This window comes from Aplidium turbinatum, chromosome 1 (genome assembly GCF_918807975.1).
Source record: "Aplidium turbinatum chromosome 1, kaAplTurb1.1, whole genome shotgun sequence".
Taxonomy (NCBI): domain Eukaryota; kingdom Metazoa; phylum Chordata; class Ascidiacea; order Aplousobranchia; family Polyclinidae; genus Aplidium; species Aplidium turbinatum.
This window is the reverse complement of record NC_137472.1, coordinates 48,712,386-48,728,555: the sequence shown is the minus strand read 5'-3', so window position 1 is coordinate 48,728,555 and position 16,170 is coordinate 48,712,386. Positions and strand designations below refer to the sequence as shown.

Sequence of the window (16,170 nt, the reverse complement as noted above, 5' to 3'; positions counted from 1 at the left end):
TTTGAAACTATTGCACTTTTGCTAACTATTGGATCGTATTTCCTAAAGTGAAGAGACTATGTAGGATAGAAATTATGACATCATAATTCACACTGAAACATAGAAATTACATAGAAATTACATAGAAATTATGACATCAATCAACTTTTCACACAAATTGTTTGTGTTGGTCTCATCTTTTTTGTTGCTTAACTATGCATAAGGAGTTTTGTGTCAACTCGAACACAAAAACGCTGGTAAGATTTCTTTGTTTGAAATCGCCTAAATTGCAATATCCTACAAGTGGAGGTAAAAGTGTTGCCAGATTTTATTTTTTTATTTTTAGAAAAAATATAATTCTTGCAATTTTAAAGTCGTCGTGCAAAACTTGCCCTAAACAATTAATCTAAAACTAATTTAAGATAATTTTGTTATTTATTTATTAAACTATCATAATGTTTGCAAATATAGTCTCTCCTGCGCATGTTAAAACATAAGCCTATCTGAAAAGTAATCATCGGCTTAAACATGATGATTTGTATTTCCGAGGTGCATTCTAAGTATTTCAAGGGTTTTTTGTTAATTGCTTAGTCATATATTTTTTAAATCTACAAGTTTTATTCAATTTAAGTTTTGTACATAAATTCACATTTTTATTAAAAAGTAACACAACTACAAATTATTTTAACTCAATTTTGTGTGACTTTAAACTTCAAGTTAGTTTGAAACGGACAAGCGTTGGTCGATCACTACTTTAAAAATGCCAAAAATATATTTTTTTTTAATTTTAAAAATATTTCGCAGCATTTATACCTCCATTTGTCCGATATCGCAGTCGAGTTGGTCATCCCATTATTCTACTGGGTAACCCAAGTTGTCTTCTTATCTTGTCTTGTGGTCTGTTACAAGATGGTATTCATGTGCATTATTGTGAGTGCAGCCATAAGAAAATATACTGTCCAGCGGCCATTGCTGCTAGAGACCTTAGTTTAGTTGGCTTAAAATTAGACAACAAAGTCTTGTTTAAGAAGTTCACCAGAAAACAACGTTTGAAAAATGAGTTTCAAGTGGTCAAATTTTGTAGCTGGTTACAATCATTATCTACACGAGTTAGATGGTAAGTGTCGTAAGTGATATAGTTTTAATTTAATTGTGCATTTTACAGTATAGGGTATAAATTAAGTGAGACACTTTTCTATAAATTGCATTGATTCATTTCCTTCGGTATTTCCTATTCTGACTGGAGTAGGCTAATAGTTTATTTTGTTTTACAAACGGCTTCAGGTTTACGCAACTGACGCAGGCCTATCTGGGTTTGCTTAATGCAAAAACGTAGTTTTAAAATTTGACTGCATTCCTTTAAACGGTAAGTCAACAGCCTGCCCTTAACAAGGTTGAATTTATTTTCGTGCAAATATCACAAAATGATCTGTCTGAATGTTGGAATTGTATTGCCAAAATGCAACTCATCGAGGATGGACTTTGGCTTTGGGGACATATACTCAAGGCAAGATTAGTTCTCATGGGAGAAGTGAAAACTCGCAAAGCATACAGACTGAAAAAAAGAGGACTATTTAATACGCATAAACTAGTTGTCTCCTACACAATCAAAAAAATATTGAAGTTTAAAGACTCCCAATTTTGAACGTTACAAAGTAAAATTTATCCCACTTTTATGAAAATCATTACTTTGTGCTGCGTTTTTAAGATGTCGGATGGTAGCTTTCTTCAACAACCAGCTTTGTATGAAACCAACGAAACAGGAAATAAATGATCGGAAATATTTTAGGCAACAGTGCTGAGGCTTGAGAGGCTTTAAGAATCAATCTGTAAAGTTTCTTGCGTGGTGCATATGAAAGTATACGTCACCGCAACCCAAAGCATTTTGCAATGCATTTGTTAACTTGATTGTAAGTCTGCTTTTATTGAAATAAGTGCATTATTCTTACATCTGTTTTTATATGTTTCAAATTTTCTGTTTACTTTTAAACATTGTTTTCTATGTTAAGATCCAAGGACAGCAGATTGGCTTTTTGTACGATCGCCATGGAACCCATTTGTAGTGACTGCATGCTATTTGTACTTCAGTTTCAATGTCCGATCTCTAACTTCAAAATTTCCAACTTATCAACTGCGATCATTTATGATTATTTACAATGCTATGTTGGTGGCATTATCAAGCTACATGTCAATAGAGGTGAGGAGGATTTGTCCGGCAATTGCACTGCAGTATACAACCTTATGAAATTTATATAACAGTAGCCTATAACTTATAACCTTAAGAAACCATCCTGTTTATTGTTTTTTTTACTTTCAATCTCATCAGATGAACGTTGCAACTAGTGCTACAAGCAACACTAAAACTTGTCCACCACACTATGCACTAAAGATACTTATTACGTGCTATTAAGTGGAAAAATCGAGTGGTTAGAAAGAGAAAGAAATTCCAAACTTACAGAAATTGATATGTGGCTAAGTAGTCAAGCTTTCCTTGAATTGTTCAAACACTACTGAGCGATAGAGTAATAAACAAACTTTCCAATTGCAAAGTAGAGTCAGACTTTAATACTGGCATAATTAATCAAACATCTCTCAAAGTATATAATCTAATTAAACATTTAGGAGTGCTGTTGGATGATCAGTTACTTTGGTAGGTATATACTGTATAAAACAAAGCTTTGATATGTTATTCCTGGTAGTTTCGCATAGGCCTACTTGCAGAGGATTTTGACGCAGGTCCTGTTACAGAGATTGGCAAAGTGAAGTTTCTAATTGTTGAAGTGTTGCTGCCGGAGAATTATTCCATTTACTTGGTGCCACTGAATGGAGAGCAATCCTGAAATGTGTCGCTCAACTGCACACCACGAGACTAGAACCAGCGCCGCATGATCTTGAGCCAGGCGCGTAACCACTAAGCTATCGGGCTAACCTCGACAAAAACCTATATCTTGTGTCTTTCAAGACCACCTTGTCAAACTGTAGATTACAGATAATTATCTAATAATTATTATCTACACTCAAAAACTAGAAAAGTAGTTAAAGCTGTGTAGTTTTTTTTTTTTATAAATAAATCTCTCGCACATAATCTATTTTTATAATAATCAAGCCGAGGGTGCAAACTGTCCACTGAAATTGATGATGTATGACGAAACGATGTATGCCACGTGCTGCATAATAGACAAAGTACAAATTTTGGGTTTTATTTCCACAGTTTATTTTGTCTGCTTATAACTCTGGTTACAGCATGATTTGCCAACCTGTCGATTTTTCTCCAACTCCGCAAGCAATACGGGTGAGTTTTAAAATTGTCTACGACAGCAGTGTCTTCTAACAATTGTTACAAGCAAAAAATGGCAGTTTATGCAAATCATGTTTCGTGCTGTGTGAAACAAACAGCAATCTGCATTGGATTATTTGCTTGATGCAGCATTTGTGAGACGTTTAAAGAATGAGTATAGGCAACTTGATTGGCATTTTTTTTCTTCGAATAATAAACTTTATTGGTAAAAAATTAACTTCAAAGCTGATGCAAAATCATGTTTGGGCTTAAATAATATATTTAGTAAAGTATAAGACAGTACATTATTTTATGCAAAAAAAGTTTGAGTCAATTCAAACAATTAAACAAGATTGGATTTTTTGGCTAGCTGAGATAAAACACAAATAGACTTTAAAGTAGACGCAGTTGTGCGAAAATTTTTTTAGCATTTGTACCAGCAACCTACCTTCAGAATTTCAGGCTCTCTTTGTTAAATTCTGTAATAAAAAAAATTGTGTCCATTCATTTAATATATTTTGGTAGTCCAGAAGCCTTTCGTCGTTAAAGATGACGGTTCACGACATAAAAAGTTTAAGCACTACTGAATTACACTGTTAGCCGCTTTGTGTCCCATTAACTGCTGGAAAAAGTTTATTAGCAATCGTGTCACATAAAGGGCGCACTATGAAATATGAAAAGATCATATTTTTTCAAAATGTTCTCTTAAAGATGAAATAAGGTTTGTATTTTTTTGAAGATCGGTATAACCAGTTTTCCATTCCAGGTCTTTTCTTCGCCCACATGTTTGTTGTCATGTTGTCCCACATGTTGTCATGTTGTTCCACATGTTGTCCCAGTTTAGAGCAATAATTATTTATCTGGCAGACTGGCAACCACTGATACAAACCTGCATTTGATGTAACTTGAGGTTAACCGGGGATCTAGTTGGTTAATAAGACTTAAAAAGTTTTAGCACAAAATCTGTGATTATGAAAAATGCCAGCTTGCAATAAAGGGCTACAATTCTCAGCTAATAAATTCATCTGATAAGTGACTTAAGACTGGCAACAGAAGTCCAAAGTAAGTGATAACTCGGTTTAGATCAGAATGTGACTTTTCGTAGGCTAATCAACTCTTCAATTTTTTTCGGCGTGTGTTTTTTATATGATACCTGTAGTTTAATAAATTTAATATTTATGGCATAAGTAGCTTAAAATTATTTGTAAGCAAAATAGTATTGTAAGTCAGTTTTCCAGCTCTAACTTCAGTGTTTTCCAATACTTTTTTAATTTTTGTATTTTTCATTTTCTTAAATTTAATTTCACTGAAGTTGTGATCGAAATTTAAACGGTCACGTTTAGAAAAAAAACTTTACGATAATTGCCTCTACCTAGTGATCGATTTCGAGTAATGGGTAGTATTAAATTTACGTCATAAGTAGAGTAGACAACCGGAAACAGACATTGCCGTCGGCTGCAGCGTGGGTCAGGTGTATGTCGGAAGGCGTACACCGATGCATAGCGCTCAAGTCCGCTTTCCCGCAATGCAGGAGAAAGATAAACAAACAAAAAACAAACGGACAAGAACAAACACTTGAATTTTCTAGTAAAGTTTTGGAGCGCAATAGGGAGAACAAGAAATAATATTTTAAAAGAAGAATGCAAACAACTTTTCTTAGTTTTTACCGTTTTGTAAAGCCGGAGTCGGAATTTTCTAATTAAAAAGATTTTATGCGAAAAAGTCAAATCTTTTTATAAGGTTATAATAATCATTCGCTATCTCCCCTTGCAGCAGATTGCGCATCAACATGGGTTACTTGACAGGGTTCCATGTGATTTTATGAGCCGTACTGCTGCCATGCTGGCTCAAGGCAGATTGGAAGAGGGTGATATGTCACCAGATTATTACCCGATTTATCCTCACTGCGTTATGTAAAAAAGAACACAATCGGTACCCTTTTTAAAGTCTTTGGTATGACCCGACATGGAATCGAACCCCGGGCTACCAGCACCAGAGCCGAAGGCGATAACCACTGAGCCACTATGGTTATACGTACGTTCAATTGGATACTTTTGAGACAGCAGATTATTGATTAACTCTTGAGTTAAAGATGCAAACGTTACTCAGCATTTTATTAGGCCTAGCACTCACAGTTTTGCAATGACAGTGAGCGTGATTACAAATGAAAAACAAGATAAATTCTTTGTAAAAGTTTCGAACCTTCTATTCATTTTCGATAAAATTTATAGAAAAACATTAATTTAGCATGTAGATTTTAGCATGTAGAATTTAGCATGTAGAATTTAGCATGTAGATTATTGATTTTTGATCTTGTTTTCTAACGTATAGTTCATAACTTAATTTTAGTTTGTTTTGATTTTTGACCGCCCCAATGAAAAACTGTTCAAACAGCTACTTTATCTGGCTCAGACTTGGTAAAAAATTGGTCAGATCCGTACTCGATCTGGTAAAGATCTGGATCGGATAAAGCGGCTTTCTGAGAATACATGCCAAACATAACAGAAGTCTAGAAAAAGGTAAAAGCATAAAAGGGCGCACGTTACAACGTGCATGATACGAAAATTCTTTCAATTAGTTTAAAATATGGCACGGTGACAACTTCGTCAATGTCATCGATTGTCATAAGTGCGTTGCAGGTTAAGGAAATTCTTCTAAGGGTGTCGCTTCGAAACTTACAAAACTAGTCTAATCTAGATATCCTGTTTTTTTGTTATTTTTTAATTACGGTCGGCTTATATGCTACATTTTATATCCTATAATGCTTTGGAAGCATTTATTTTGAAAACTGCCGACTACACACACAAGCCTAATTGACAAAAATGTAAATGAAAAATGTATTTTGGATTCATAGATTTATATCAGCGGATTCAATCTTTTTATACTGCAGATTGCAAGCGTAGGTTGGTTTTTCTACTTTTCAAAATACATTGAGCTCATTGAAACTGGATTGTTCGCTTTACGAAAGAAATACAATCAAATTTCCGTCCTTCATCTTTACCATCATACAACCATGATCTGGATTTGCTGGTGGGGTATAAAATATGCCCCTGGTGGACAAGGTAACCAATACAGCAAAACAAAATGTCTTTTTGAAATCAGTGACTAACATTAATTATAAAAGTGCCCCAATACTTGGACCATTTAAAAATTATAAATATTGCTTTGTGTTATTTTTCACTATGCAAAGTAAGATTCAAAACAACGAAAACAATGCAAAGAAAGTGCTTGTATAGCTTATAATAGACGACCTTTTGCTTCTTCCTAATCATAATATTATGTTAGTTTTGAAGGCTTGTAACTTTGAACTTTTGGCAAACGTCAAACACAACAAGGTCACACATGATGAATTTTAATAGTTTTTCAGTGTCCAAGAAGTTGCTTGTTCTTTTCAATTTTGTTTTAAATAAAAACGTTTGTTTAAAGTGAAACGAAATTGCTTTGACTGCGAAATGATTTAAATAATTGCTTTGAACTACTTTAGCAAGTAGGCTACTCTAAAGTAGTTTGGAAAATGCTACTCAATTTTATCGACGCAGTTTCTCCTACTGATTCTTCACACTCTGTTGTAGCCTATTTATCAAAATTAGCGATAACTGTTGTAGCCATGGCAGATATTTGGTTTTTCGTAGATGCAGAAATGGTATTTTTATTTGCCACTGTTTTTTTAGCATATGCAAATTATTTTCAGGGTACATCTTCGGTTCTATCAATTCATTTGTACACGCAGTAATGTATACTTATTACTGTTTGAGTGCGTTTGGACCTTGGATTCAGAAATATTTGTGGTGGAAGAAATATCTCACTATGCTTCAACTTGTAAGTACGAATAAGGTTTAGTGTTTGTGCAACAGAACTGATTATAACTTTCAATATTGTTTTAGTGAAACCACTCAATGGGTATTCCACAATTGCAGATAAACCCTTTCAGTTTGTTTCAAATCTAAACTGTTTTATTTAAAGCAATCAAGTTTATGGAATACCAGATATTTCAACGGCATAATAGTGTTGGTGATTAACCTTAAACATTGTAAGGTAGGTCTAGTAGGCTATTAGTGAAAAACACTTTGGTTCTAAAGCGTAAAGTAGTTGCTTCAGTTGTTGTTTGTTTTCAGAGCCAATTCGTCATATTGTTCTTCTTTTGCATACAAAGTCTTGCAAGCGGCTGCAATTTTTCTAAAAGTCTCTGCACTGCAATGATTGGATATGCGGTTACTCTGCTAGTATTGTTTCTCAACTTTTATATCAAATCTTATGGAACCAAAAATTCTAAAGTTCAACATGAAATTAATGTAGCCCAAAACGGAGTGAAAAAGATCGATTAATGTCAATTAAAGTACATTGATTTTTATGTGTTTATGGTTAACCTTTGAAAAGTTGTTTAATATAAGATTACAACGAACTATGTCAGGAATTCAGTTTGAAATATGTTCTGTATAAAACTGTATATAAAAATTGTTCAAATTGTTCGTCATTTAAATTGTGTTGCATTCCATTCTACACCATTATTCATTCCAACACGTACATTAAAGGCATACTAAATGAAATTTTCAAACAGGAATTAAGCATTAAAATGCGTAAACTGAACATTCAAGAATACATTTCAAAAAAAATTACCGAAAAAAATTTGTTTTCAAAGGCGCTGGCAAAGCTCAAAGTCCAATTTTTCATTTATTCTTAACTTTTTCAAAATGACCAAAAAGTAGAAACACTGCAACGAGAATACGTCACTATCGACAGTAAGAATAAAAGCCACGTTACCACATCAGATGTTTCAATCTTCCTATCTGCACCAATGGCGCCTCAAGTTGAGTGAAGCGAAGACCGTGACTTCTGCCTTCCACCTATGTAATAGAGACTCAAACAGGGAAATTAACATCCAAAATAACGGCCAGACACTTCTTTTTGAAGCCACACCCACATACCTTGGGGTTCGACTGGATCGGTCTCTTACATACCGCAAACATCTAGAATACTTACGCAGAAAAGTGACAGCTCGCTCTGCTCTCTTGAAACGTCTTGCTGGTACAAGGTTGGGTGCTAGCCCCTCAGTGCTGAGAACAAGTGGTTTAGCCTTAGTTTATTTCCCTGCTGAATACTGTGCTGCTACTTGGTGCAGAAGCGCCCATACTGACCTTGTCGATGTGCCAATCAACAACTGCCTGCGAACTGTCACAGGTTGCCTCCGTCCAACTCCAACTGACTGCTTGCCTGTCCTTGCAAACATTGAGCCAGCTGCACTACGGCGTCAACGTGCTGTTCTTTCCCTGAGCCGTAAAGCCCTAAACCCCGGCCATCTGCTACACACAACCACGCTGAGATATCCACCAAAGCAGCGGCTAAAATCAAGAAAGCCATTTGTACGCGCTGCACAAGACCTTCTGGCAGCCTCTGGTGGAAGCCCTAGCAAACAGTGGTGCCACGAGGCATGGTGTCAACAATGGTCAAGCAGCACATCCCCACTTCGCCAAGTATTCAGATCCCCGCCCGAGAACCAGCTGGGCCATGGCCTCTCTAGACTTGCCTCATCAAGGCGTAACCGTTTGCTCACTGGTGTTGGACGCTATGGTGCAGACATGTTGCGTTGGGGCTTGGCAGAGAGTGCTGCTTGTGAGTGTGGTGAAATGCAGACGGCAGCCCACATTATCAAGGATTGCCGGCTATATAGACCTCCTCATGGTATGGAAGGCCTAGTTTCTGTCGATGACGACACCAGGCAGTGGTTAACCAACGGATGACCTGACATATAGAGACAACACGAGAGAAGAAGATGTTTCAACATCAGATCTGATGTTTTGAGCAAACTGTCTGATGTTTTGATGTTGAAATCTGATGTTTTGATGTACATACATACATAGCCTACAGTTAAATCGCCGGCAGTAACAACTATTGCTCGATCAGCCGATTGCTAGTCTATAGTGACGTAAACTGTACAGTCGCACGCTTCGCTCCTAACGCCCATACCCGTTAAGAAAGTTTTGACAAAAGCACACGCGTAATGCTGATCAGACCTCAATTGGGCAAAATTTTATTGAAAATCATTTTATGGTAGCATCTTAAACACAAAGAACGTGTACAATCGCCAAGTCAGGTTTAATATCCCTTTAAGGAACAACTCTATTACTTATGAAAAGTGTAGCTATAAAAATATTTTGTGATATCACTAGTTTCATTGCTATTGAAAATCATCTTTGATTATGCCTGAACAGCCAAATTTAAAATTTGACTTTATTTTTACTTGGATTTTTTACTTTTAAATAATGTTAAAAAAATTACTGCAGGGTGACTTTCCTTTGTATTTGCTGCACAATTATTTCACTGTACAGTATATCTTATAAAGCAAAATTAGGTGAGATTTGCCTATGTTTTTCGATTATTTACTGTCTTAAAACAACATAGAAAAGAATGAATAAAAAATTTCCGTCAAAACCTCTCCCCCCCTATCGTGAAAACTACTTTTCACGCAAAATTGCTTAACAATTTATTCACGTCACTTTTTGTTCACGGCACAAAGTTCAAATATCATTTACTGCAGTACTAAAAGACATTAAATATGTTGCAAGACTGCTGCAAATATTTTTCTGGTTTTGGTTTTATCGTAAAACACGGGAAAATGGTCATTTCAGTTTGTGAGTATGAATGCGCGCATTTATAAAAACTTGACATTATTGCAAGCAGTTTGTGTGAAGCTGGTTGTGTTTAAGCCGCCCTATAGACTCTCTATGCATTAATCCACATTTGACTGGTTTCATAATTACTGTACAAGTAGGCGATTGTCATCACTAACTATTCTATCAATAGTAGCAACCATTACTAATTTAAATACATTAAACCTACTACAGGACATGGCCTTTAACGGAACTTGTCATTGAAGTCTTTACAACGTCTAAAAAGTAATTTTATGATACAATATAGGCAGGCGCGAATCTAAGAGTTTTTTTCGGGGGGGGCCAGAAAATTTGAAAATCAATTAAAAAGAAAGAAACAGCTAAACAAATATGAACAATGATACTATACGACATATACGATATGCTAGAAAATAGACATTAAAACAACCATTTTCATCAATTGTGATGCAGAGGGACTAATATCAGCTGTTTAGAAGCATATCAAACCATTTGATGCGGAAACATACAATTTTTCACAAAATTTCGGGGGGGGGCCGGGCCCCCTGGCCCCCCCTATAAATCCGCGCCTGAATATAGGTCATTACATGATCAAATGACTGTAGTTGATAAAAACAATTTTACGTAAATAATTCCTTGGAAAATCCGATGTTGTTGTGGAAAAGTTATTTACGGTCCGAAAGTAGGCTATTTCTATCGTGGGAGAAAATACTGCACAGGTTACCGTTAGACCTATTACAATATAAACATGTTATCGTCAGGGACTTTGATCTAGAATAGATTTTTACATGTAACGGATTCACACAAAAATAATTGCAGAATTATCCATGCCCTTTACTACACGAAAGAGCAAAAAGCATGTAAAAGTTTCGAAATGGATTTTATGTGGATATGTTTATGTACCGGTATATGTATTTTATTTGTTAATTTAGACCAGGGGTCACCAAACTTTTTTCTCTAAGGGCCAGATTGCTGCGAGATTAACAGCTGCGGGCCGGATGCAAATTGCGAAAAGATATACAACTATTTAGAATCTTCATTGACTTGAATTGAACACAACAAATAACAAAGTTAGCGGTGGAATAGCAAAGTTGTGATGAAAATCGAAAGGTTGCTGGAAAAGTTATTCCCTGCTGTGATACACTACAGGGCACCGTGCTCTTGAAAAAACATTACATCTTTCCAAATTTGGCCTAGGCTGTCCCCATTTGTGGTAGCCTAATGATAAAAATAGAGCACCAACATGTAGGCTGCCTGGTAGAAAAATGTACAAATTCAACATACAACAACGAACTATAAGAACGAAAATTTTATCAAAGAAGTCTCTATTACACAAAAAAGCAAAGCCAAAGACGGTTGCTAATACCAAGGGGAGCACATGTACAGAATTGTAGTGCAGCTGTAATTTCCGCAGCTCGTGGCGGGCCGAATGAAATCAGTTCGCGGGCCGGCTCCGGCCCGCGTGCCGTAGTTTGGTGACCCCTGATTTAGACAGCTCAATTCAAAACTTGCAAATAAAAATTCGTGAACAAACTTTCATTAAAAATCTTGCGAATGTAGCAGTGTTCCAAATGGATGCGTAGTGCAATAAAAAGGCTACCGCACTTAATTGATGATGGATGGTCATTTATTTTTGTTTGGATGCTCAACAAAGCGTATAAAAAAAACTGCAACAAAAACGTACAGTGTGCATCCAACGAGAGAGTGCGAAAAACCGTAGCCCTAAAATGGCCTAGAGGTCGTCCAGTCTGCACTCTGTCATACAAGCAGTTATACAAAAGAAAGTATTGCGTTTTTAAATGACAAATTGACACAACAAAGAAGAAGAAGGAAGGTAGAACAGAAAAAAAATCAAGTGTATAGGCCTACACTTTTTTTGTGCCAAATAATATCTATCTTATCATAAAAGAGGGTTTAAAATTCTACTTTTGTAAGAATGATATGTACTTGACAAGCCATAGTTGTGTGGCAAAAGCTGTAGCCTACAATACCCCTGAATAAATTTAATGTGGTAGACCACTCCCTATTTCTTCAATACAGAATATCTGTATTTTTGGTACGCTGTTGCGCATGAACGGAGTCATATGCATAAATCGAAATGACCACTGTTACGTGTTTTACAATGAAACCAAGACCCGAAAAAATGTTTGCTGCTGTCTTGCAACATTATTAACGTGTTTTAGTACACTAGAAAATGATATTTGAACTTAAATGTCATAAAAAAGTGGCTTCCATACAATATTAAACTATTTTTTACATTTTTTTAATTTTCAGGTAGAGAAAACGGTTTGGATCGAAATTTAGATGATTTTAGAATACACTGGTTGTAGTCAACAAAATAAGATGTCCATACAATATTAGGCAATTTTAAACCAAAGGTAATTTTCAGGGTAGAGGGGGATGGCAGTTGGACGAAATTTTGAGCGGTCTTAGAATACACTGTTGTATCCTAAAATCAGAGTTATAATTTAAATTAACTCCTCTCACTAGTAGCGGCAAATAAGTAATTTTCGATCTGTTGCGTTGATCTGTTACGTGGCTTCGCCCCCCAGACCCCCCTAACATTGTTGCATCCTTAATACTTGAAATTGTTTATACATTATGTTTTCATGGTTGCCTTTCGTGCCAACAACCAAAAATTTCCCATTTTGAGGCCCGATTTGGCCAATAAAGTTGCAAAATTGTCAAATTGCTCAATAACGCTGTACACAATATGACGATGTACACCCAAATAAAAAGGCAACACACACAGTTGTAATACCACCTGAGAGTAATAATCTTCAGCATTATACGTTATACTAATGATATCATTGTTTTAACCATAAAGAATAATTATATTGATTAAGAAAAAGAAGAAGAAGTTCTTTTATTTTGCATCATCAGCACATGTGAAACAAAAACAAAACAATACAAGATTATAATGGGAGCTAGGTTGTTTGCTGATGATGATAGGAGTGGCAGAAGGACCGGGAGTGGCAGAAGGATTGATAGATAGCTCCACCAATCACACGCAACCACACCCACACGTGCTGCCCATCAATAGTGGGCTCAACAAAAAAGTTTTAAATATTGGATTTCATCATTGAGCTATCAAAGATCAAACTAGTGTATATCAAATGAGTGAAGACCTTTTTTAGAACTCCCTCTCTGATTTGCCGTTTTCGCTACTGCACCTTTTCAAATAAATTTGGCTTTCAAAAGTAGGTGGGCCAAGGCCCACGAGGCTAACGTAGTTCCTCCATGCCTTATAGACAGTGTGTAAGAGAGCTTTGAAAGCTTATTAGTAATATTGAATAACATGTTTGTTTTTTTTTACATTTACTGATAGCTGATTTGCTGGTAACCAATTCGTTACTCCTGTCATTTCCTCATTCGCCATTTTGAAAAGATTGTTATAATTGTTACTGCAAAAGATTAAATTGGTATCGCCAGCAAACATTACAGATTCAGAGTGTACTAAACATTTCAAATAATCATTAAACATACTGTAGATTAAAAATAATAGTGGTCCAATAAGGATCGATTCTTGTGGTAGGCCTACTCCAAAACATATTTCTCGTTTAGTAGACATTGAGTGAGATTCTTTTACAACTTGAAATCTGTTTTGTAAGTAACTTCTGAACCAGTCATGGGCTATAGCAGGGGCGGGCAACTTCTCCAGGCGGCGGGCCTGATATGGGAAAATGAAGTAGTTGGCGGGCCGGATTCATGAATTGCTACATTAAGCGTGTATTTATCCACCTAGACAAAGAATGAATTCTATTTAATGTAATGTAAACTTTAAGTTTAAAGCATAAAGACCAAAAACAGTCTTTAATGAATTTATTAACAATTAACGTAATGTAGCTTCTGAAGTCAATGGGACATCTGTAGTCGATCAAAGTTGTCACTGTCATTGAAACATCTATGGTAGCCTACTGCTTTCTTGCCGACTTGTGTGAAAAAGCGCTTGAGCATATTTGTTAAATTCGCGACACTCCTTTTCAACTTTACGTTTCTTGGCAAAATCCATAGGAAAATATTTATTGTAGGCTACATTCAAAATCTAATTCTAACTGAAAACAAAGAAACTAAAAACACAAAGAACCAGAGAATAACCAACAATCACTATTATTTGTATACGTTCCCCGTGCAATTATTACACTAATCAGCCAAATTTCACTTTGATCTATTTTTCCAGCTTGAGACTGAAGGAGGTTCTTACAAGAGACAAAGAAAAGGGATGGAAGGCCCGTTAATGACGGAACATAACATGCTTGTCACTTGACTAAAAACCGAAAATAAATAATCAAAGAACTAAAAAATAACCAACAGTCACTATTATTTGACGTAGTAAGCAAGTAGTGGAGGATTGCGGTAGAGTGGCCGCGGGCCACATTATGTAAAGACCGAAACTGTCTGCGGGCCGCTCAAAATCCCGTCGCGGGCCGGATCCGGCCCGCGGGCCGTATGTTGCCCGTCCCTGGGCTATAGCCTACCCCAGATACAAAATAGTAAAGTTTGTTTAGCAGAATGTGGTGATCGATGGTATCAAATGCTTTGGGCAGGTCCAAAAATATACCTGGTGTTGTTTTTTTTTCTTTTAATTGCACTCGAAATTTTATCAACAAGATGTAATGCTGCATGACTTGTTGAGTGATTTTGTCTGAAGCCAACTGCTGACCATAGAAGAAGTTATTGCCTTCTAGAAAATTGTATAGCCTACTCTAGTGTAATTGTCTAGTGTCCTTTTGATAAAGCTTTTTCAACAACCACCTCAAGTCGACAACCATTCATTACAACAACTTGCTGTTGAAAAGTATCTTGAGCAACAGTTGTCAGCCTGATGAGGTTTTCGATTGATTGTTGCAGCAGAAGCATACCAAAAGCAATTCAATCTACGTGATTAAACTGAAACCAGCAGATAAAATAGACAGGTATACTGTAGATCAGTGGTCTTCAACCTTTTTTACAAAATCGCCCCTTTGTTGAAAGTGCGGGTCCAAATCGCCCCCTCAAACGAGGCCTCGAAATTAACGGCGGCCGTGGCCGCCGAAGGGTTCAGAAACGGCCACCGAAAGTAAGCTCTGCTTGGCCGCAGATAACTCGAGAAGGATACAAGTAACTATCGAGGCCTTTGTTTGCGTATTGCGAAAGCAAAACTCGTTTTCTTCTTATTACCATCGGAGATTCGGCTCGTTAACGCGAAGCGCTGAAGCAGAAAACTTACGTCAATCATAGACGTTTTTGTTGCTGGCCGCCGGAATCGCTTGCCGTTCGGCCATACTGGTTGCCGGGTGGAAAAGTTAAGTTCGAGGACTGCGAAACGATTGCCGTTGTACAAAAGTTCATGTCGCTAAAAATTTACATACAAAACTTCAAATATCCCAACAATATAAATAAGCAAAAGCAAGCACATTTTATTGAAATACAACAGCTCGTGGAAGCTAATTAATGCGACCCTTGCGCCTGGTGCTTATTTGCAAGACTAGTAATAGCTGGGTGCAAGCCAGTCAGCTTAAGTCGAATTGCATTTCCTCCAGTCTTGTTCATGTCAAGTTGGTTTCGGTATTTATTTCTCATGTGCAATACTTCACTAAAACCTTGTTCAACAATGTATGTCGAAAGAAAAGCCAATAAATACAACTTCACTTTTGCCCATAGTTCCGGAAATCGATCATTGCACTTGATCCAGAAATCTGCCCATCCATGTGCGAAAAAAATTGCTCGAGCTTCTTCGTTACAGTAAAATCGCCCCCCTAAACAGTAAAATCGCCCCCCAATTTCAAAAATTGTACAAATCGCCCCCGCAATGGCCAAAATCGCCCCCTGGGGGGCGATATCGCCCCCGTTGAAGAACACTGCTGTAGATGGAAAGGGCTTGGATCGAAAGTGCAGAGTAAACTTTCCCAGACAGAAGCCAAAGACGTTTTATCAGTTAAATCAGTTATCATAACAAAACAAGCTAAAAGCGACTTTATTTTGCGAAAAGTAGTTTTTGAAGAAGGTTTTGGTCAATTTACAGCTGCTCAAATACAATCAGCTTCATAGGCTACAAACTGTTAAACTACAAACTGTTTGCATAAATGTCACGCTTTTAGGCATACGCACAAAACGAAATAGCCATTTTCCCATGTTTTACCATGAAACCATGACTAGAAAAATGTTTATGGCACTGGCAGTCTTGCAACTTAATGTGTTTTAGTACAACAGCAAATAATATATAAACTTTAAATGCCATAGACGAAAAGTGACATCTATACAATATTATAGGCAACGCTAAAAGTAATTTTCAGGATAGGGAGGAGA

The 16,170-nt window shown here is 36.5% G+C and overlaps 1 protein-coding gene across 1 annotated transcript; it reads left to right on the top strand.

Annotated features, from left to right (window-relative positions):
- The first annotated feature begins 931 nt into the window (after positions 1 to 931).
- Positions 932 to 14,509, top strand: LOC145781900 (very long chain fatty acid elongase 4-like). Its single transcript, XM_082593589.1, has 6 exons — positions 932 to 1,096; positions 1,989 to 2,176; positions 3,191 to 3,271; positions 6,147 to 6,318; positions 6,948 to 7,075; positions 7,372 to 14,509. Exons 1-6 carry the CDS (start codon positions 1,036 to 1,038, stop codon positions 7,579 to 7,581), a joined length of 840 nt encoding a protein of 279 aa, XP_082449715.1. The 5' UTR covers positions 932 to 1,035; the 3' UTR covers positions 7,582 to 14,509.
- The last annotated feature ends 1,661 nt before the right edge of the window (positions 14,510 to 16,170 follow it).